Source organism: Homarus americanus, unplaced genomic scaffold (genome assembly GCF_018991925.1).
Source record: "Homarus americanus isolate GMGI-L3 unplaced genomic scaffold, GMGI_Hamer_2.0 scaffold32063, whole genome shotgun sequence".
Taxonomy (NCBI): domain Eukaryota; kingdom Metazoa; phylum Arthropoda; class Malacostraca; order Decapoda; family Nephropidae; genus Homarus; species Homarus americanus.
This window is the reverse complement of record NW_024753223.1, coordinates 428,441-452,532: the sequence shown is the minus strand read 5'-3', so window position 1 is coordinate 452,532 and position 24,092 is coordinate 428,441. Positions and strand designations below refer to the sequence as shown.

The 24,092-nt window shown below is 37.2% G+C and overlaps 1 protein-coding gene across 7 annotated transcripts in view; it reads right to left on the bottom strand.

Moving 5' to 3' along the window:
• Positions 1–24,092, bottom strand: part of LOC121855308 (rho guanine nucleotide exchange factor 11-like) — a 73,243-nt gene that overhangs the window by 31,959 nt on the left and 17,192 nt on the right. For 5 of the 7 annotated variants that reach the window (XM_042350195.1, XM_042350192.1, XM_042350193.1 and 2 more), the window contains 4 exons: positions 22,273–22,424; positions 18,330–18,446; positions 17,258–17,356; positions 16,445–16,744 (listed from right to left, as the gene is read on the bottom strand). In XM_042350195.1, the coding sequence (XP_042206129.1) occupies positions 16,445–16,744; positions 17,258–17,356; positions 18,330–18,446; positions 22,273–22,424 (668 nt within the window). The remainder of the gene's footprint in view (positions 1–16,444; positions 16,745–17,257; positions 17,357–18,329; positions 18,447–22,272; positions 22,425–24,092) is intronic. The other 2 variants (XM_042350196.1, XM_042350197.1) reach the window with 2 other exon arrangements.

Here is a 24,092-nt window from a genome sequence, read left to right as displayed (position 1 = left end):
TAGCCTACTATTCAGTTTCTGAAGGGAGACTTCCCGAGATATGTCAGACCTTCAAGGGTTAAACAAAGATACCCTTATAATATCCATACATGTAACTTCTAAAGTTGAGTACAAAGATACTAGACCTCATTCTACCTCAATCTTTGACTCAAAGAAGCTAAAGTAGCTTTACCATTTGAGAAAACCAAACTCTACTGGACCAGAGTGAAGCCACCAAAATAGCCTTTCCTGTGAACTATCAAGATACAAAAATGTCTAAAGGATATGGAAGAAAAAAAATTAGTAAACAGGTTTCTGTTCACAGTCATCATAGAACCGAATGAACCAAAATCTAGTACTATACATGTAAAAGTAGACAACAGTCAATTAACAGTGCAACATCAAACGATGAAGACATAAATTGTGAACAGAAAGCTGAAGGACAAGGATATGCTGTGTCATGGCTGTACATTGGTGAGAACTTCACATTCAGAGAAACAATCTCCAGTGATAACTTGAAATTGTGGTGTGAACTTTGTTATCCTTTAGTCAAATAATATTCCACAAATAAATGTTCTATGTTCAACTTCAAGTAACAAGTGGCAGTGGTGACGAGAGCAGTGGCACGCTGCAGCGGTAGTGCCACTACATTTTGGCCCAAGTAGTGGTAGTACCACTATTTCCACGAGGTAGCACCCACAACACTGTACATCTAATATACTATAGGAATAGCCGTGTGTCTGTCTGTGTGTCTGTTCTGGGCAGCTGAAACGGCACAATTGTTTATCATCAAACTTGGTGGAAAAAATCGCAAAAAAATTCGTAGAGTGAAACAAGCCTGGTCCCATGTCGATGGTTTCTTTAGGAAGGCATTAATTAACCATTTTATTTACGCTGGAAAACGATGCAAGTCTACGGATTTGGCACACCCTAATTAACCATTTTATTTACGCTGGAAAACGATGCAAGTCTACGAACTTGGCACACTCTCATTCGCTGTATGCTGTCAGCCGGACGGCAAACCGGGCACGAAGGCCCCGCGATCACTTGTATGTTCTAAGCAGTTTGACAGGCTGCAGCAATCAGCATGTTATAATGAAATTGTTAAAAGCCGAATACATCTTTAAAATCCAGCTCCAGCTCTAACAATTTCTTCATTTTTTAAGTGTTTTATCCTATTTGAAGATGTAAGAAAGACAGCCAATAGGTGAAATGAACACCAGTAATACCCCTTGTGGTATAAGACACTGCAAAACAATAACTTATATGGTAAGTTGGAGACTTGGGGGTGAAATGGAGCATTGAAGATAGCAATAAAATGACAGACATATACCAGTACAGTAAAATGTCAATTTAAAGCGATTCAATTTCAGATTATTGATTTAAAGAGACATCCACAATTAAGGACTACGTTTTAATTTAAAGCGAATCTTTCCTATTTTGCACGAGTCAATCTGGCGCATCATATTTAAAATTTTGCGCCTAATGTTTCTCTGGGCACTCTACACTGTCCTAAGGGCAAAGGTGTACTGTACATGTACTCAAAATAATGTACTAAATGATTACTAAAATTTTTGTCAAGTGCAAACTATAGCATGTTTATATTCAAATTAATCATTATCTTATAAGAATTCCAACAATATAAATTATATTCTCCCCGGTCACTTCTGTGACATTTTATAAGCAAAAAACATAACCTCAAACTAAAGGACATAAATAAACAAATAAATACTTCACCAGACCTTTGGCACCAACTGTCAACCATGTCACTGTCACCACCCCCCCCCATCCCCACCTTCCCAGCCAGGGTTTGGAGTTTAAGGCTTAAAGTTTTTATCTTATACAGTCTCTCCTCGACTTACAACAACCTGGACATACAACGGCCATGGTCGTATAAAATATTTTTCACATTACGTATTTTTGAGTCCCGCTGTTAGTGATCGCGCTGTGTACTGACAAAATTTCCGTTTGTAATTCCCTTTAAAATGGCTGGCAAGAGTAAATGTGAGACCCATTTTAGAATTTCTATGTATTATTTTCACCTTTTCGACTTACGATCTGGTCGTCGGGACGGAACCCCGTCTGAAGTCGAGGAGAGACTGTATAATGTCACAGACTAAAGTTTGGAGAATATAATTTGTATTGCTGGAATCCTTGCAAGACAGCGAATAATTTGAATATAAACGTCATATATTTTGCACTAGATAAAATTTTTTGCTCTTTGTAGTAAAATTCTTAAATTAGAATTAAAATTTGTATGTCTAATGCGAGCTATATCATGTTTACATTCAAATTAATCACTATCTTATAAGAATTCCAGCAATGTTAATTATATTCTCCCATGTCAGTTCAGTGACATTTTATAAGAGAAAAACTTAAAGTCACTCTTAAGGACAGATAAATAAATTTGTAAGCACTAGACCTTGGCAGCAACTGTCAAACATATCACCTCACCAACCCCCCCCCCCCCATCTTCTCAGCCAGTAAACAGACCATTTCGCATCCCTTAATTTTAGCTGTGTTGATTTATAAGTGTTTGTTTTAACATAATACTACAAAAAACAATGTTTTGTTTATTCTCGGATATGGGCTGAGGTGCATCTGGGTAGACTCTCAGTCTTTTTAGTATTTTGTGTTTCTCTCAAGTATCAAAATAAATTATTCCATTGAAACAACACTTCGATTTAGTGCGAATTCGGTTTAAAGCGACCTCTCTTGGAACGTATCTCGGTTATATCGACGTTCTACTGTACTGTTAACGTTTGTTTATTTTTTTTTACAGGGCATAGCCCACCCTGGTACAGATTGTAAGAGGATGGAAACACAGAAGGCAGAGCATTTCACAGTTTGGCTGTGTGAGGAAAGAAGGATGTACTATAACGGGTTATTCTAGTGACCGACATCCACACAGAAATGGTGGGCACCGCAGGCAAGATGAGTGTTACAAACCCACGACCTTGCCAGCAGTACAGTCAGTTCTGCTACAACACGATAGTTGTGTTCTTGTAAAACCTCGCGTTGTAGAAATTCGCGCAATAGAAATAACAGGGCTTATGGAGAAAATAGGGTTAGGTGCAGATTACTCGAAATCGAAAAAAATTTAGTAGTTAGCCTAACACAAAGGATAGCACAGTCTAAATAAATGTTACATTCATATCTAATAATGAGATCATACAGTAAATGTAACACTTTACCTTGAAAAAATATGAATATAACTTGATGGGGGAGAAGGGTGATTTTGAGGTTGATAACATCAAGCTTCTCTTCAAGTGTTATAGCCTTTCTTTTACGATCACCACCGGGAATGCAATCACCAGAACGCTTCTTGGAGATATTCTTCTTTTCCATATTCACAGTTAATACCATTAAATTGGAGAAATAGTAAGCAAAAATCACTGAGGATGCTTCAAAACAACCCACATGTTTCAACTGATCGTGTGATGGAAACAGAGCACGCGGGTGTAAAACGCTATTAGTCTGCACTGCGAAACATTATTATTTTTTTTTTCATACAGTATTTATGGGAACAGCTAAATTTGCAAAAAAAGGATGAAATTTATAGCCCCTTATCAAATAACACTTCACAAACAAAACACATGAATCAATTGAACATGTGATGTCGAACGTGAACTGTAAACACTGTATAACCCCACGCCAAGCGACAGTACACTTAAAACGTTCGAGTGGAATCATGTTACAGCCAACAAGCGTTCGCGTTTTACAAATATCCATCAATCGCGTTATAGCCAATTCGCCTTGACAAAACAGGCGTTGTAGCAGAAATGACTGTACATTGAATGCCAAATCCACCAAACACAGTCCATTGGAGTACCTGTAAAAGAGAATGAGTGAAGCAACAATGCGCCGAAGAGAAAGAGAAGAGAGATTATTGACTAAAGGAGGAGAGTAAATCATATGAAATGCCTTTTATTCCAATCTATATAAAAGTTGGCCAGAAGAACAACAACCCCAGATATGAGCAATACTCCAAATTAGGACTAATGAATCCCTTATAAACCTGAAACAACTGCTCAGGAGTGAAGTAGCAATGGCATCTGTACAGCATTCACAGCTTTCGGAAGGCAGCTCTAGCTATGTTTTGGATGTGTGGCTTCCAAGAAATATTAGAGGAAATGGTATTTTAGAAATTGGCAAAATAGTTGCAGTCTGAAATGTGATTGGTGGGAGATTTTCTATTTTAGAAAGTGAAATTGGTAAATACTGTTTTCTTACTATTGAATTTGATCAAATTTCTACCTCCCCATTCGGAGATGCTGCAAAATCCACAATGATAGAAGAAATGATATCAGCTCTAGAAAAGATCTAGTTTGAGAGTTAGGGGGAAGGGAAAACTGAGAAGAAGAGTGAAGAGTAGAATCGTCAGCATGGGAATAGATAAACTTAATAGTAGTGTGAAGTAAATCATTGATAAAAAGAAGGAGAGAATTGGTGAAAAAACAGAACCCTGTGGGACACCACTATTGGTAGAGAAAGAGGGAGAGATTGATCCCTCAATAACAACTGCCATGGATCGGTTCTCAAGGAAGCTAGAAATGAAAGAACAAAGTGGGGGAGAGAAACCATAAGAGGGAAGTTTAGAAAGCAAAGACTTGTGCCATAACCTGTCAAATGCTTTGGAGATGTCGAGGGCCACAACAAAGGTGTCCCCATAATCCCTAAGAGAGGATGACCAAAGATAGGTGCAGTAGGGGAGCAGATCACCAATAAATCTCGCCTGGCGGAAGCCATACTGGTGATCCGACAAAAGAGAAAGGCATTCAAGGTGACGGAGAAAATGGGAGTTTAAGATAGTTTAAAAAATCTAGAGATGAAGTGTTGAGGACACTCCTTTTTTTTAGGGCCATATTTCCCAATCTATGAGCAAGGACAAATATGATTTGATTTACAATAGTGTTTTCAGGAACCATCCCTATCAAGTATATTTGTATCACCCAACTTACAGATTGTATAACTAGGTTACCTTCAACAATAGTGACTGGAACTAATTCCTAAAATACTTTTGACATTTTCATCCCATATCTATTGCATACATCCTTCAAGATATGTTATGGCAGCTGTGTTAAAGAAATTCACATTAATGGATTCCAAAAAACAAGGAATGAATTAGACATACATGAAAAATTCACATTCATAGAAAATTTATCCAAAGTTTCTGGAATTAAAAAAAAAGGGGTGAGAAAATGTTATAAATCTTAGCAACCTCTATTATTTCACAATATTTCACTAAACATGATACAATATATACAGTGCTACAGTGCCTCCTGTTGCCACAGGAGGCACTGCCCCCCCCCGTTTTTACTGCGGCCCCCTTGTTTCAAAACAGACCAAGTCAACTGGTGTTACTTATAGATCTTTTCTAAAAAAAAATTGTATACGGAGTAACATTCAAAGTTCCTTATCGACTTGTTTGTTCATCATTCTAAAGCAAAAAATATTTTTAGATGAACTGAAGGACCTCTCAGGGTCACACATGGTTTGATAGTGAAACTCAGAGGGAAGATTTTCTCACTGTGTTATTTAATATTTCTCCCTGAGCGCCCCCAAAAAACGGTCTCCAACCCCTTAGTCATCACAGTCTTGACTCGTACAATACATGTGGGAGTGCCCGTCCAGTTACCCAGTCGCCGCCTGGACAGTTTACTCACTCACGGTCTGGCATCCGGTAAAGTAGGTTCGTATTTACCATTGTTTACATCACGTGCCAATCCAGTTTTTTCTGTGAACGTACAACATTAGGAGTTGTTACAAGTAAGATGATTGCCTCAACACAAAAATATATCTAGGTGTCCGTTTTTTTATTTGTACAGTACTGTACATAACCATGCTCAAAATTAATATATTGTATATTTCAGCAAAAAATCTTATAGACCTGTTCCAAGAGCAAAAAGTAAGTCCGTAAATGAATAGATAACCGAGAAAATCAATTGAATAAAACAAATTCATAGCACGGGGGACTGGGCTTGGTCAGCAAGAGTCACCAGGCTGCCCATTCCCTAGCTCTCCAGAACACTATTTTAGTGTTCTGGAGAGCTAGGGAATGGCTACCTGATGATCTGTTTATTTTGTCTTAGGCAACATGTGATGCTCAACACTGACTCAGTGAGAGTTAAAAAATACATTCTTCTCACAAAGAATAATATCAGTGAACTAGTAGCAACAATAGGAAATTACATTTAATAATGTCATATATGGCAGAGCTGTTAAAAAAAAAAATCTTAACCACAAATTTGAAAAACAAATTTACATTTATTTCATGTGGATTCATCTGTGGTAGCCAAAGGGCACCAGCTGTCCCACAACAACAACAACAGTTTCCGTACACTTGAATCTCTAACAAATGTTCATCTTTCCCTCAGTTTTTCTGACTGTATTACAGGTACTGTACTATTTTATTGTGCATTCTTATTCAAGATGAGTGGAAAGAGGCCATTAAGTGCAAGTGCTAGCAGTGATGCTAAGAGAACATGAAAGGGTATTTATTACCTCAGAAACAAAATTAAGGAGGTTTGACCAGGAAGGAAACTGAGTTACACTGCCAAAACTTTGGGCCTGGCTACCTGCACTATCGGTACAATCCATGATAACAAAGAGAAAATTAGGGCTAGTTGTAACTGAGTGACTCATCAAGATTCTGCCTATGATACAGGTATGCCACATTACTGAATTTTTTTACCTAGGGATAATAAAGGTCATTTGATCATAAAAAAAATATCACATTTTGCTTTTTAATATGATATTCCCCTCCCCCAAATAACAACAATGTACTGTTGAACCCTTCGAATTGCCATTGATTGCCTCATAATCCAAAGCACACGTCTGTAAGGAGGTCAGAAGACTGCTTTACCTATTTTCATGAAACATGATTACAACACCCTGTGGGATTGCTGGAATGTTTGTAGCCACTTTTTTCTGACAGAGTACGGTAACCCAAAATTAAAACAATAAAAAAAATATATCAAAAATTAACAGCAATGTGGCATTGGGCACTCTCAGTTGCTGACGAAGTTATCCAACCACCTTTTAGGAGTGTTTTGTAGGGTATAAAGTGTCATAGGTTGCGTTAGGCTTACCCACGCAACCAACTCCAAAGTTTGTTTTACTAGAGATAAGGCGCCCGGCGAGGCATAACTGGGACATATATTTTCCATTTGTGGTATGTTAGCCAGCCTATAGGGGGAGGCCGGTAAGACAGTGCTGTACTGTTCAGCGTGTCACACCCAAAAACCTCATTTTAAGTAGTATCCCCTAGGCCATGGGTTAGTTAAGACGTCGTCCCCACCTTCTCCCTCCTGAAGGGAACGGGACACCACACAGAGTCCTCCACCGCCACTCCGTCCTGTGGACCGTCAGTGACACGAGACTAAGTGTGTTAACCTAGGTTTGTTATCCCCGTGGAAATATCCTGTGTGGATGCCTGGTTGCGACAAGAGCAATCCAGGCGGGCCTACTGAACCTAAGTGGTTAATCAAGTCACGTTTACCAGTTCTCCTTGCCACGACAACCTTCTACAGTGACTGTCAGTGACGCGAGACTATGTGTGGGAACCCAAGAGTACTTTTTGTTGTTATTGCCGTGGAAAGAAGTTCTTGTGTGGAAGCCTGGTTACAACAAGAGCAATCCAGGCCGACAGTAAATGTATCACTTGAAGAATTAAGGCTCTGTTAAGTCATACCCATAGTAGAGTAATCACATGTGTCCCCAAGTTGAAATTTCCCTCTTTAAGAAGATTATTTTTTTTACAGCGTGAACGTGAGTGACTCATATATCCATGCAAATTGTAAATCATTGTATGGAAGCTTGACAAATAAATGTAAGTGCAATTATCTGCCCGTATCTGTGATCCTATCTTATTATTACTAAAGGTAATGACTGATTGGTTATGACATAGTATAACCAATAACTTAAATGGATGTTGGAAATTAATAGAATTCATTAAATCATCATTTATCAAGTATAAATCATGGAATGTCGGGTGGTGGAGTGAACTTCTACGTAGATACGCCATAATCTCCTGTAAGTAACCAGTGTGAAGGTATCGAACTCTATGGTAAGAAACATAAAAAACACAACATATTATAATCTTTATATAATATAATCCACTCTTACTACCACTATGAAAACCAAAACCATGACAAAAGATGTCAAATGCACAAATCTCTCCCTACCCGACCTGACTTTATTCAGGAGTCTGATAATATATTTCACGAGGAGCTGTTCATGTTTGCTGGGTCATGAAAGTCGTAAAAGGACACAATACAAAGACTCCAAAGATTAGGTGAATTCTTCGGATACACGAGTCGATACGCCCGGGGTTCAGACCTCACAGTGTGAATTGACAACATTGACTGTAACAGTTAGAAAAGTCCCCCAACTGTACATAATTCTCATGAAAAAAAGGAAGAGCTATTTCACATCTCAGGTAATGAAGTGAAAACAAAGCAATATCATTACATTCTTCAATTATTACAAAAAAAAAAAGGATTTAATCTCATTACAAAAATAAAGCGTGGAAGCATGTGTAAAATGTTTATCTAGATCAGAAGAATCAAATCAATGCTAGATGCCAAGTAGTGGTGATTAAATAAAGGTGTCATTGGCAGATACAAGGTGGTGGTTCAAAAAGTAAAGCAGTGTTGATCAAGGATTCTTTCACACGAGATTTTTTTGTGTGTCACGTGACTTAGAAATCAATGGACTTCAATGGACGTCTGTTGAAAGGTCTCATCGAACTCTATTGATTTCCAAAAAGTCGTACAACAAAAAATACTCATATAAAGGAGGCCTCAGAGGTTTGGACTGGTAAAGGAAAGGTGTCTTACAGGAAGTGGTTCAATAAAATTCAGATGCCCAAAAGATAGTTTGGAATTTGGTTGAAAATATAATGATGACCAACAGTAATAAGCTGTGGTTGAAAAAATGAAACTAACAAACAGTCAGGGAAGAAATATTAAATGTGCTAAAGAGGAAGTGCTACAAAGATAAATAAAAATACCGAAATGATAAATAGTGAGAATGGATGAAATTAATATAGAACATTACCATATACTGTAATGAGTGCGGTGAAAGGGAGAAGATGAGGAAAACACTAAATACAGAAACAATGGGGAAATAAATAGCCGAGATGTTGGCACAGAAAAGTGGAAAAGTGTATGGAGTTATGCACCTATGGGAATATTTAGAGGAGTCTCTGTACAGTAATTGTCATTCTGGTCAAGAGCAGGATATTACACATTGGATATAGCGAACTAGATCCTTTGGCTGATAGGTATTATGAATGATCATGTTGATAAAATTTCTTGGTTAAAAGTGTTGATGTAATGATTGACAGACGGTATGACTGAGCATAAGATGATCAGTAGCTACAGCATGATTTGGAAGAAGGCATAAGTCAGCTTGCTATGCTGAAGAAAGCTGCATATTGGATAGAGTCAATTTTAATTTTCCTCCCTTTCAATCCTTCAAAGTGTAATTTGCAATAAACATATAATTCTTTTTAAAAATGAAAAAAATATATATAAGTTTTAAGGGAGAAATTAAAGCCTAAAGAAACACCACTCAATTAGATAAAAGCGCAACCTATTTTAATCCAAATGTCACCCATGATTAGAATTTATAACAGAAGAGAAGATATCAATTATTGCATAACTTAATTAATTCAAAACTACTTTGAAATCTTTTTATTATGATTTAACTAATCAAATTTGATTGACATTAAATATATCATTACATTATATTATACAACAGTTGACAAAAAACAAATCATTAGGCAAAAATAAATACTGCAGAGATAAAGTTATTTAAGCATATTAGTGTGGAAAATGTATTGAATAATTAGTATAAGTTAAAAAACGAAATACCATGTACAATAATACTCTATTAATCATCAATATAAGCTAAGGATCAGTAATCAAGGTTAATACTAAGAAACTTTAGTCATTAATTACAATGAGAAGTAGCATTATATCTAAAAGAATTGGCATGCACATTTACTGCTATATTGTACAGTAGTATCAAATAGATAGTCCCACCTTAATAGCCTTCCCCGGTGTGTACAACTCCCATTATGCTTATCAGTTCATGCAGGCACACACACACACACACCCACAACCATTGTATATAAAGAAGTCATAAGCTTATTCAATCGAGACAAGCTTATTACCACATCTCAGCCATAAAACACAAAATATACCGGTAACTATACAAATACGTAAGTAAAAAATATATAAACTCGCTTTTCGGTAATCAGTCCGAGTTTATTTATGACTACTGTAATGCTAAAACAAATTAAGGATAATATCAGAAACTTTGGAAAAATTCGTAACAGCTAAATGATCTTTTCTTGACTCTCTTAAACCTTTTCCTTGCTGAATGTAAAGTGGCTGCACACAAAAATAAAATACACACAGTTATACCTTCATTCAATATTCATTCTCAGTGCCATAAAAGATGTATTCTACTACGACGTTCCCATTCCACAACAAGGCCTGAAATCTGATTTACACCTGTTGACTCACACAAGCCAGCATACACCAATAGCTAGAATGAATCTTTGAGCCTTACGAGAAACTCTAGGGAAAATTTCTCCTTTCCAGGCGTGGGAACAAATTTCCGAGGATAGAATCATGCACATATCTAGGAAATTCCTAAAAAATTCTGAAGAAAATCTCTCCATTACGGGCATAGGAACCATTTTTCTACGAATTCCAAGAGATTACATCATGCTCCAACACGTCCCCACGTGTCAGGCTCTTGGGTAGGCTAGCTGTTTGGGTAAATTAGCCATAGGCTCACGTGCTTAGTTCATAATCTGTTGCCATTGTACAAGGTTGATCCTTCGCTCACTGCTGTTTTTGCATACCATTTGTGTTGTGCAGTACTTTAAGTACATTACTGTACAAGGACACGACCAGCCAAGTATACAGTGTTAAAGCAATGTTAAGAGATAAAAAGTGATAATAGTTACATATACTGTACTGTACATTCAGCAGAATGGAGAGTGTATGCCTCCTGTAGGCTGGTGTGTAGAGGTGTATGTACAGTGTAGTATACAGTGCATGTACAATCCCTCCTTCATGGAGGGAGAGGAGAGTGACAGTTAGTAACACTTGCTACAGGAGATGGTACAGGACAAAGGCAGACCATCCTTTGTCACCATATCACCATTTGACCTGCATGTATCATAAGCCCAAGATGACAGCTTCTGCTGGTGAATATAGTACTGTATACAGTAAAGTATACAGTAGTATACAGTACACCCACCTCTAGTTTTACGCGGGGGTCATGTTCTTGAAAACCACCGCTTAATTAAAAAATGTGTAAATTAAACATCATTTTCCCATAAGAATACACGTAAATACTACAGGTTTGGGGAACCATCATTTACCGCACAGGATATGAACAGTGCTCTCACCTAAACCAAGCACGCGGCCAACCTCCGACACTCTCTCCTTTCTGATGGCGGGTGATCACATTTAATTTCACGTCCATTGTGATTGTTTTTCGTGCCTTTTTAGCTTTAGGCGCCCCAGAGGATGAAGATGGACGTTTTCCAGAAGTGCTCAATGGGGAAAGCAGCGTTTAATACTAAAAAGATACGAGTTAAACACACATTGCAAATGAGAGCACAGAGAAAAAGTAGTGCTAGTGTGAACTGAGAAAGTGATATGCGGGAAGCTTGCTGGACGTGGTCACAGTTGTTGTACAGAATACAGTACAGTACTTCATTATCATCATCATTAGTAGTAATATTCTTTATTATTACATTATTATAATAATGATTATTATTAATAATAATATTAAAATCGTTGATGTTGTTATGACTGCAACTTTATAATAATAACTTACAAGCACCTCACCACCCGACTCCACTGCCAGGCCACCAGGCGAATACGTGTGGCAAATTTGAACTGTCTTGAGCGCATTATTTAAAAAATAGGTGCACGTAAATTGGCTTTTGGTATTAATTGAACAATCGCGTTATTCCAAAAACGCCTAAAACAAACGCGCGTAAAATGCGAATTACCTGTATATTCTCAATTTAATGAACTAATTCGGGCCACCCCTTTATGTTAAATCAAAATTTACGCTAAATTGAATTTCCGTTATTTTCGCTCAATTTAACAAACTAATTCGCTAAATCGAGCGTGATTCCATTAGAGTCCGCGCCAAATGCTCCATATTGGTAGTCATATTGACCTACACTTTACCACAGGAGGTTTGGGGAGTCGTCTTATACCACAGATATGAGCTGAAACCATGAAATTTAGACAGAAATGTAGGCCTCGTCTTATCCAAAGGTCGCCTAATCAGCCGTAATATACGGTAGTTTCAAAATATAAAATACAAAAAGTTTAACTACATAAATTGTTGTTACAATATTCTTATACAAAAATTGTGTTGATAATGATATTGAAACAGTTTATTTAGCCAGAAAAATAGAGTGGACAATAAGAACAATATTGACATGCCTGAGCCTCTAGGTGGCACATGACATATACTGTACTCCAGTATTTATTATTATTTTTTTTTTCTTTTCATGAAATTGTTTTCAATCTAAAAAAAAAGAGCAAAAATAAAGCAGGTCTGGTAGTTGCCAGGCATCACTTTCTGATTGAAAGTTTCTGGAAATCGAGACATCATTCATTTGGGTGATTGTTCTCTGTTTTTGCTATAATTTTCCCAATAAAAGTTCTACCATGCACTTCTCAGTTCTTAACCAACTTGTTCCTTTATTAATTTTACATTAATCCTAACCACCTTTTCCTTTATACAGGATAATTATACATTTCCCATCCTTTTGGTACCCTTCCCAGAACTGTACAGGACTAAGTTGTCACTCATCCTATCAATGATAATTTCATATGCTCCTGGTGCCTTACACTTCTTGAAATTATTACAGCTAGTCTCTCTTCCTCCTCCCTTAATCAAATAAATTTGTAAATAAAAGATCTTATTGAATAGTCTTAAACTTTTTTCAGTTTGTTTGAGAAAACACTTTTCCTTTAATATGCAAAACCTACACTTAGATAAAAAAGACATTGCATGATGTCCCCCGTCAGCCGGAATAATTGGTGCAGAGCGGTACAGGGATTGAGAGATTTCTGGATATGGAGACGAATTTTCTCATCCCCAGAATTTTTCCAGGTACAGTACTGAGGAAAGTTTTCCGAGACTCTAAACTACACATCTCACATGGACAGATATAATGAAGCCACTTATAACGGAGAATTAATTACCATAAGAATTAATAGGAATAGGGTCTAATTGGGACCATCACATTGTAAGTGACACTCATAAAGTTTAATTTGTTATCTTTTAACATTTATATATAGTATATACCTTAGAAACATTTGTTAAACATTGATTACATATTATTTTATGAAATTATTTAACTTTATAACTTATTTAAGGTACGTAAAGTTGTTTGGGGTCAGTGAGTTGATGCATTGAAAGCTACCAAGCCACTCACTCAGATGCTCTCTTCAGTTAAAGTGGTTCATTGAGACACATTCACCACTTTTCTTTCGACATATAACTTCTAATTTCACGTCCATCCCAAAGCTAATACATTTCCTTTTAGCCAATACATCACCTTGCTTATTTGGAACTGATGGGTACAAAAATAATCCACCAATATCACCAAAGATACAACGAAATTGATAATTACAGTTCTTGGAGCACTTCAAAATAATGCCTATGGACACAGGCATAGCAAGGGCGAGAAGGATAAACTTCTAGTGTGAGAGGTGTGCGGGAATTTCAATCACTCAAACGCTTGTGCTCCTGATTATTGACAGATTTCAACCTCAGATTCCTCTCAACCTCAGAGACTTTTACGTGTATAGTTCCACAATTACTGGATTTGACCACTTAAGTGCAAAACCACTAATAATGTAGACACTTATAACAGGGACCACCTGTACTGTATACACTATACTATACTGTACTGTACTGTACTCACCAACAGATGCTGTCATATTGAACTTGTGAAGCAGGCAAGCAAGTCCGGGGTTCAGTGGACACTGGACCTGATCCTGAATACTGTCATCATGAAGATTATCCCTAATCTCCTCCCTACCTCAAATCAGGAGACAGGTCATGTGACCTGATTCCTATGTCCTATGTCTTTTTCCCTTACTTTGTTCTGTTAGTTGGCTGATGAGAGTACTACAGTAGTATACCAGCTCCAAGATAACATTTTTTATTTCTCCAATGTGGGTTTTTACTTCTTTTACCAGTGTGACCATTACACTTTTGGAATACCATTGTAAGGGCGGTAACGATCTTTCTGCTCGTTACCGCTGCTCACTCGCTCGTTTGCTGGCACGACCCCCACTTGGAGGGGGGAGGGGGGGGGGGATTGGACGGAGGTGAGGAGGTCGCTGCTACCAGTGTCACTGGCAGACATTACCCAGATTTCAAACCAGACACACCTCCCCCGCTGCTCTTCCAAATTCTGGTGGTGTTTTCATCAAAGGCTCTGGACTCGTGGGCTGTGTCCCCAGACCTTCACCTATCGACTGTCAATCTCTGGACACCTACCCCGACGACTACTGCGGCTGCAACGTCCCCGCCAGTTTCATCTCCACCGTCTGCGCCCCGGTGCTTCTCCTGCTGTATCAAGATATCGGACGCTGTCGCTCGAGTGAGGAGCTGAATGGACCTTCCACCTGAGAAAGGATCACAGCGTTCCAGAACCTTCCCCAGGGCCGCTGCCGTAGAAAATATCTGTTCATTGTTTGATTCTATTGTTTGTTTCATTCCATTAATTGCTGACTCCCATTAATTGTTTGTTTCCATTAATTGTTGACTCCCATTGACTGTTTGATTCCATTAATTGTTGACTCCAATTAATTTGTTAATTCCATTAATTGTTGATTCTCTTAATTGTTTGACTCCCGTAATTGTTATTTCATGTTTGTTGAGTGGTGTCAGAGTTTTGTCTTATATTTTTATAGTAAAGAGATGTCAATCTCAAACGGTTGTTTGTTATTCCTCAGAAAACCATGGTCCTTGACTTTCCTTTTATAAGATCCTGATTAGGCTGGTAAGGAATTTTTATTCCTAAGTCCCAGGCCTTTACAACCATCTACATATTATCAGCTCACTTCACAATGTAAGTGTTACATTTGTTTATTACAGTCTTATTTACTGTATTATTACTCTGTGTACAAAACATTTAAAAAACATTTGTTTGCACAATAATTACAAACGGAATATTTTATGTGGCAACCAAGGCATGGTAACTGAGTAGGTTTGTTGATTGCAAGAATGAGGATCTATCTTTGGAATGATTCAAATAAGGTGCAAAAACTGAACAGAAAATGAATGAATAATTAATCGAAAGCAAAAATTTGGAAATTGCCGAATAATGTTAAAATATTCCAAACTCAGTTAATTCGGATTTTTATGTAATTCAAGTGACCCAGAGCCCCCTTTTTATTTAATTAATGAGGGTATAGTCTATACTGCACAACACACAATATTTGTAAAAACAGCAGTGAGTGAGTGAACAAGCTTGTATAATGGCACCAAACAATGAACTAAGTGTTTCATGTTTGCAAGAGTTTGAATATATAGGCTGTGAGATACATCAGCCAAGTATAGGCATCCCAAGCAGCCACAAGACAGTAGTCACTAATTATAGTTCACGAGCACTCTGATCCTACCCACCCATTCACGCGCAAAAGTATGCACCCCACATCAAAATCCTGATGCAATCTCTCAGAAATTCGTTTCCATGACAGAAACAGAGATTTTCTTGAAATTTTCTCAGAATTCTCCATAAATACGCATGATTCAATCCTCAGATTCGTTCCCATACCCGGAATGGAGAGATTTTCCCAAAATTTCTCGGAAAGCTAAAAAAATAAATACAAAAATAAATACCTGTACAATAAAATCTGGCTATTGGAGAGTTCTAGGGATCAAAGATTCTGGCTAATGGAGAGATTACTGTAAAGGGTATTTGTCAGTTAACTGTAAAAACGATCTTGAGTTCAAAGGTAAATGTGGCAATTCCAGAATGACAAATGACTAAAAAGTTTTTATCATAGGGCACTTGTGTGTAATTTTTTAATATACTAATTGATGATTATAGTACAAGTGTAGCCTCATTTTCAAGTACAGCACAAAAAAATATAAAATTCTGTCATCTGCTCAGTGATGTACAGGTACCTACAAATATACACCTGTTAAGAGTCCACTATATGCATTTCACAAACACTCATGCAATTTTAAATCTACATTCTACACCTAATTCTAACACCATCATTTTCATCACACATAACAATTACTACGAGCAAAAGCACAGCAAAAGCAGAAAAAGCCAATACAATAGAGAGCTAAGTTCATGGTTGCACACAAAGAACATGAGCAGTTTAGCACCCACACCAAAAAATTCTATAGGTACAACAACATTACTTTTAAAGCTGCAGCAACTTACATGAGTGAGACTCTGCACCTTATGAATGTTCTCTAGACTTTGTGCAAGGCCTCCCTCCCCAACTCTCTCCAGCTGGGTAAGTCGAGGGGGTAGAGGAGGTGCAGATGTCAATGTTGTTGATATTGAGATGTTAGGGGCAGATATTTGACTGACTAGGGAGCGGTTGCGTACTGGGAGTGGTGGGGGGATATCTGAAGCCGAACGCGCGTGTGTGTGATGCTGGGAATGGGAGTGAGGGTGGGAAAATGATGGACGAGAAAGAGGAGGAGAGCGTGGGGAGGAGCGTGGGTGCGTGTGTAACTGAAAACAAATACAACACATCATGACATAACATAAAAACATAAAACAACAAAAAATAAAACAATATGCATTTCAGTCTTCTAGTTAAACATCTCATTAGTTGGCCACAGCAAAGCAGCAGGTATATGCAGAGTGCCATGGGCACATTACAAGCCCAATGATCTTCACACATCTAGAAGACCTGTCTGTAAGTCTGAGCATGAGACAACAGAATACAAGCCCATCACAGTGTCTCTTATATAAAGTGAAAGACTGCCTCATTAATCCAATGCAGTAAGTGGCATAATTCCAAAGAAACATGAAAACCAAGTTATAAAAAATTATAAGAAATGGAAAATAAAATTAGTGAAATTAGAAAATCCTAGACTTTAAAGCAATTAATGGTAAATTATAATGTTTAGAACTGATGCTTTAAAATTATTTAAAAATAAATTGAAAGAACTCAAATGAGAGCATTAAATACAACAAAAACCATAAAAAAAGAAAACTAAGGTAAATGAAAGAAAGGCTTACTTGAGTTTCAATGTCTTTCATGTTCTTGAGTTCTTCCTGTATTTTGGATATTTGACGATTTATAGAATCCAACTCCTTCTCAAGGTTTCTCTGCAAAACCTGTAAAAGGTAAACAGTGACCACTGACCACAAGATGCAAAACCTAAAGACTTAGCCACAATTCTGAGTCAAGTAGCTACGTACATTAAATAATAGTAAAGGGTCTGCATGAGAAACATTTCAGATGAGTGCATAACAAAATGATATGGTACATGTATGAACAGGAAGACATTTATAGAGAGATAAAAATAGGTTGATAATTAAGACCATGTAAAAAGCCATATGAAGAATGGATGACCTTACTTTATTTCATCTATACTGCCGAGCCTTGAGTAAAATTTACTGATCTATAACTTGTACTCACGCATAGTCAAGTTTACTATGTATGATCCACTACTGGTGTCTTTTTTGGTGTTTGCCTGATCTACTACACCTTCTTCTTTACTTGACATGACCTAGTACTATTCCTTGACCAGGTCTTCCTTAATTTTATCAGATATTCTAACTTTCGCCAATTCAGGTCTAAATTTATTCTTTACCCTGAATTTTCATATTATCCCTTTCACAAAATCCTTCATCTGCTTCCAAACTAGTATTTCAGACTCCCATAAATTATATAGCTGTAGAGTATAACTGTTCTGCCCATGAGATGAAAGAACAATTAACCTTTAAATCTATCAATTTATATATCTAACCATTTTAAAAACTTTTCTTTTTGAGTAAAATTAATGATTTCCCCTTTAAGAGCTTTCTATTACTGTACGTACTGTATAATCTTCATTATACATCTGTGCTAATTATGCTGCCCTGATATCTTTCCATATACTATCCAATTCTCAAAGAGAAAAATAAAAGTTGATTAAGCAATAGCAACACAAACATAATAAAGAACATGCTGATACATGCAGACAATAAGCTAATAAGAAGCTGCAGCTTCTATCTATGTAAACTTAAAATACATAGTGGCTTAAGTCATTCTACTTTCCTACAAATGACCACAGTCAATGTAGACTTACTTGAATGCTCGACTCACCTTAGAGGGGCCTCTCTGAAGCTCCACCAAAATAGTATCCCTCACACGACGCTGCTTTTCCAGGTACTTTGTCAACATTTTGCCCTTGTTTACATCCATCTGATTTTGTAACTGTGTCTGTTGAAGGATGGATGTTAATGTACAGAGGGTTTTATAAAAACAATATTAAACAATAATTTTTCAACTTCCAGCCAACTAGTAACTTCAGAACTATAATTCTCACATTCACCCTTATCACCTCTAGCACTTTCTCCATCCACTTTTAAGTGATCAAGACCACTGCACCACCTGTTCCAGATTCACTTCCTTCTAGTATATTTTGTATCTGTCACTCTTCCCAGTGATCAGCCTTACTGAAGCACCTTTCCACCTAGTTTCTTGCACACAGCAAACATCGAGTTTTCTACGACTCAATGTCTCCACAATCTCACCTGCATTTAAATTACCATCTCTGACTCCATGTCAGGTTCCTTCCATTTGATCATGAGCAGTTTCCTGTGACATTCATTCATGTGGTGTATACTGTAGGTGATTAGTCATGTTTGACAAGTGGATTAACACCCAGAACAGGATACAACCCCCCCCCTCCCAATGCATCCATCTGTGTTAATAGCAGAGTGTAGTTGATGATGTTACTAACTTAATACAATCAACTGTGTCAAGAATTATAAAATAACATTTGGTCCAAAATAATAGTACCGTACTAATGATACCGATCATATTATTATTATTATCGAAAACTCCATGATCTATTTTCTTCTATAAATGCTGTCAAATGAGACCATAACACATGCATCCAACAAAGTCTTCTGTTGTTGTGACATGATTGGCTTAAAGTCTCCTACTCAATTATGTATCAGTCGCAGTGATTGGCTGAGAGGAAAATGAAAACAAGCACACCGCTGCCATCTGTCTGCATCATACGAACTAATGCCAAAGTTCGTACGAGGACCACAGCTTATTTACAAACCACTTGTGAATCATTCTTACGCTAGTTCATCTGGACTTCAAGTTTCCGGGCAGATATGAACTTCGTATCTCAGCAGTGTTAGCGAATCTGGGTCCTAGTATGACTGCAACCCTGGTGCTATAACAAAAGCAGTCCAGTGGCCCTGGGGTGACCCACCATGACCAGCTTCAGGGTCACCCTTCCATGCACAACATGCCACCAAAGCTGGCCGTGGTATTACAGTGAATCCTCAAAGATCCGGACTAAAAGGGGGGACCACCTGTCCGAAAAAGCCAATTGTCTGTATCTCCCGACGAATGTCCTAAATGTATAAAAATTACAAACAATGATAAAAAAAAGACCAAAAATAAAGTATCGCATTTTATTAGCAGGGAAAAATTAATAAAACGCCAATAAATAAGTTACAACAAAAAATACTGTATTGCCAAATCAGTAAATAAAAGCCAAATGAAAGTTTAACACAGTCGCCATTTGCATACACTCCGTTTCACCATAGTGACGGAGACCAGCTGGGACGCCGATTTTCTAGCAACGCTACCCACCCCCTACACTCTGCACCCTCCTCCCCTCCCCCACTGAGCCAGCTAACTCGTGTGCAAAGAAATGTACTGTATATTCCTTAGGAAAAATCATTTCTTTTACTCTTTTTACAATATGTACTGTATGTAGGATGGTGTGTGCCTGTAATTTAGTAAAATTCAATGAAGAAAGTTATGCATATCTACCCAAAAATACAATTTGAAAAACAACTATAACACCTCAGAGCTTGGACCAGTAGCCAGGTGGTTGCAGTGACAAGTCTAACCTGGCTACAATGCCATGATTAAACACTAATAATAACAGTAAATATAGTGAAATATGGTAGGGAGGGAGGAGACCAGACGACGCTCAACTAGCGGTCACTCACTCCCCTTACTCGCACCCATTGCCAGGTGCACAATCGGAATACATATGGGAGAAATACATATCTTGTAGTTTAATTTGAAAATGGTGACGGGCAGTGATAAACAAATTATGTAAACCCTGCATTTACCTATGATAACAAAATAAGAAACTTTGTGTCTAATATACTATAGGATTAGCCGTGTGTTTGTCTGTGTGTCTGTTCTGGGCAGCCGAAACAGCACAATCGTTTTTCATAAAACTTGGTGGAAAAATCACAAAAAATCGTTGAGTGGAACAAACCTGGTCCCATGTCGATGGTTTCCTTAGGAAGGCATTAATTAACCATTTTACTTACGATGGAAAACGATGCAAGTCTACGGACTTGGCGCACCCTCATTCGCTGTACACTTGCCAAGCACGAGCGTTCAAACTTTCACTGGGCACGAAGGTGCCCGCGATCACTTGTCATTACTAGAGTGAATGAAATAATATTTCCACAAACAACAATTGACAACTCTGTTCATGGTTCCCGCCCTGAGCACCTGTGTCCCACGCACTGACATCTTAGTTACATGGGCCTAAGATGATCCTTGCTCTGTTTTGTGAATGCTTCTTAGGAAAGCAAGCCACCGAAACCCCCAAATTTGGTCCGAATCTTCCAAAATCCGGATTCACCGGGTCCGAATCTTTGAGGGTTCACCATACTAGCTACTGTACTATCAAGCCAGCCTGTAAAACACTCATAGGGTACCCTCTGTAAAGGCAGTGCACCAGCCCAGAAAATGCAGCAGAGGCCAGGAGTTGAGGACAACTCTGGTAACCCAGTTACCAACAGGGTGAGAACAGGTGGCAAGGTAGGGTTACAACTCCCAGAGGTAATCAATGACTACCTGTTTAACTTATGAAATTTAACAGATTCACTGTCTTCTTGTGTGTTCAACCAATGATTCTTATCCTTTTTGTACTGGATGCTTTTGTTTGAGGACTCACTCCTCATTTGTCACCATATTAATTTATAATATTATATCATCTGTTTATTTAAATTTTTTTGCCCTTAGCTGCTACGTTCTTTCAATAAACCATTATTATTATTATTATTATTATTATTATTATTATTATTATTATTATTATTATTATTCATTCCAAGATGTTCAATAGACTTATGGTTATTCTGTGTACATATGCCAGTTGTAATCAAATTAACTGACCTTGGGCAAGACCCAGCCTCATAATCAAAAAAAGTAAAGAAAAATTGGACCAAGGTATAGTATAGTGTTCAAGAAAATATTATCGCAAATTTCAGTGTTTTAGCTGATCCACTGTCCAGCCCACAAAATCAGCTGTAAAAGTGCATATTAAATGTAAACAAACATTACAAAGCAATAACTGCAAGACAAAAGTTCACATTGCTATATAGGGTATAACAATACCTAAACCTAGTGGTAAACATGATAATAGATCACCTGCCTATCCAATAACAACAACATAAATGGGGACAATACAGTACTTAGTTATTGAAGAATTAATACAACCTAGGGTAAAGATAAACGGATATGACCATTTGCTGTCACTATTAGCTAGGATCTGATGGTGGATGGGTGGCTTGGACCAGACTCAGATTCATAGAATTCAGTGAGAATCAGCCTCTATGCAGCTGTAATAGTGAGCTTCCCTCATGTGAGGTCACTGCACAGTGGGCAGTATAAGTTAAAGTGTATATCAAATGGAATACTGTAACAGATAACTGCAAGATGATATATAATATAAAGAGCCAAATACAAAAGAATTATCACCTAAAAAGCCTCCAAGAATTTTAAGAGGTGCCTGGCAGAAAGTGGTAACCATAAAATCTAATTTGAATGCTGTACTGTATACAGTACATATTACTGAAGCATATACCTTGGACTAACTGTTTTATATTTTACATATCTATCATAACACTTCAAATATATAACTGGAACAATTAACTGTACATCTGTATCAAAATGGAAACTACAGTACAGTATTAACAAATTATAATGGTTCTGCAGCTGAAAAAAGACTTTCTGCATAATAAAGCAAAGTTAAATAATGTATCCCAAAACTTACATTTGCAGGTAATGGCGCAGTTATGCGGTCATTTAATTTGGAGGGCGTTGGTGTAGGAGGAAGAGGGCGGTGCACTGAATCCAGGGGCGACACTGAGTTTGGAACATCAACTTCAGGACCACTTTGCAAAGTCAGCTTAACAAACTGTGTGGCTGTGGATAAAATACAATATAACTTAATAAAGTCTGTAACATAATCAATGTATTCACAAAAAATTCAATACATATTACTTGCTGTCTACAATAATGGAGATAAATTTATACTAGTCACTCAAATTCTACAAATAAAAGTATTGGTTTTAATATTTCTTGCTTTCTGAAACAAAATTATATTTAACTACAGTAAAACGCATATAGAAAATAAATGCACTCATCCAGGACATTTCTTTACATCTAAAACCTTAAAAATCTGATAATACTGTAGCTATAATCCTTACTACCTTATGTTAAACTTTAGGGAAAAAATCATATACTATTGTATTCAAGCACATTTATTACATTTTCTAGGGGACAATACTGTATTATCTTATGTCATATTCAAGCACTACATTATACTGTACTGTATTGTCACTACAAATTATGGGGGCTGATTTTGAAAGTGTTTGGATAAAATGCTGAATGTTGCCAAGCCATTCAGAGTGTTGTGCTCAGCATATATAACACGAACATGAATATAGTCTTGGGAAGTCAAAGATCTCGGAGATAAAATGAATTAAGATTTTTTTCTTTTTTGCAAGCCTTTTCTCAATATGCTGCAGACTGTAGGAATTAGAAGTACAAACAAACTCTTCCTTCATTCATCTTCATTTATTCATGCTAACTCCTGTGACATAAACAACTCAAAATTCATCTTCAAAAATGTTCAAGTACTGTATTGGTGTGATGCTTTTATATCATATATAAAGCCATAGAATTCTCATGTAGCCTTAGGAGAAAAGCAACACCCACCACATACTGCTTGTTCTGTTTTTTTCAGGGAAATGATCAATTAATTGTTACAGCAGACAGGTCTCTTAAACAAAGTAATATACTGTACAGTATTACCATAAAAAATCTGCTATTATTATAATGCGGAATTTTCTTCTGGCTGCTAGTAACTATTGCCACATTTGTTGTTAAAACAATCATCCACACCCCCCCATGTGGTGGTAAGTCTCTTATCAAACAAGTAAACAGACCGTGCTGGCCACTCATAGAAAGAGGTGAAAAAACAAAAAATGCAGAAGATAAAAAAAAAAAAAAGATGAAAAAATCTGACCAAACCTATAAAGTTAGAAACACTTAAGGAACAATCAGGCACTCAGGTACTTGTCATCATCATCATCACATCACAACAGTTCTACAACCTCTTTCCACACTTACATAAGTTAGCCATGATTACCTGTTGGTAGCTGCATAGTCTATTCCAGCCTCTCACATCAGGTTTTTATCTCAATTACCAGCATTCCTCTAAGCTCTGAACAAGATTTCCTATCCTTCAATGTCATATTACACATCCATCTGACCATTCTCTTTTCAGCTCACTCAAGCCTATATATTTCATCCTCTCTAATTGACCATGTTTCACTGACATACAACATCATATTTCTCAAGCCAGTTCCATACATCTTTCCTTTCACACGAAGAGATTGTCTTCTCGTCATCAATAAGGGCAAAAGCCCCTAAGCTTCTTCCAGCCACTTTGACTCTCATTGATCATATGTTAAGTATAAAGGTGATGGCTGCAAGCTTTCATGTTAAGTAGGAAACTTTTATGAACTCAGTGCTGTAGGGAGACAGGGATATGTTTTTTAATTGTTTAAACTTTCAGATTCCATTCAA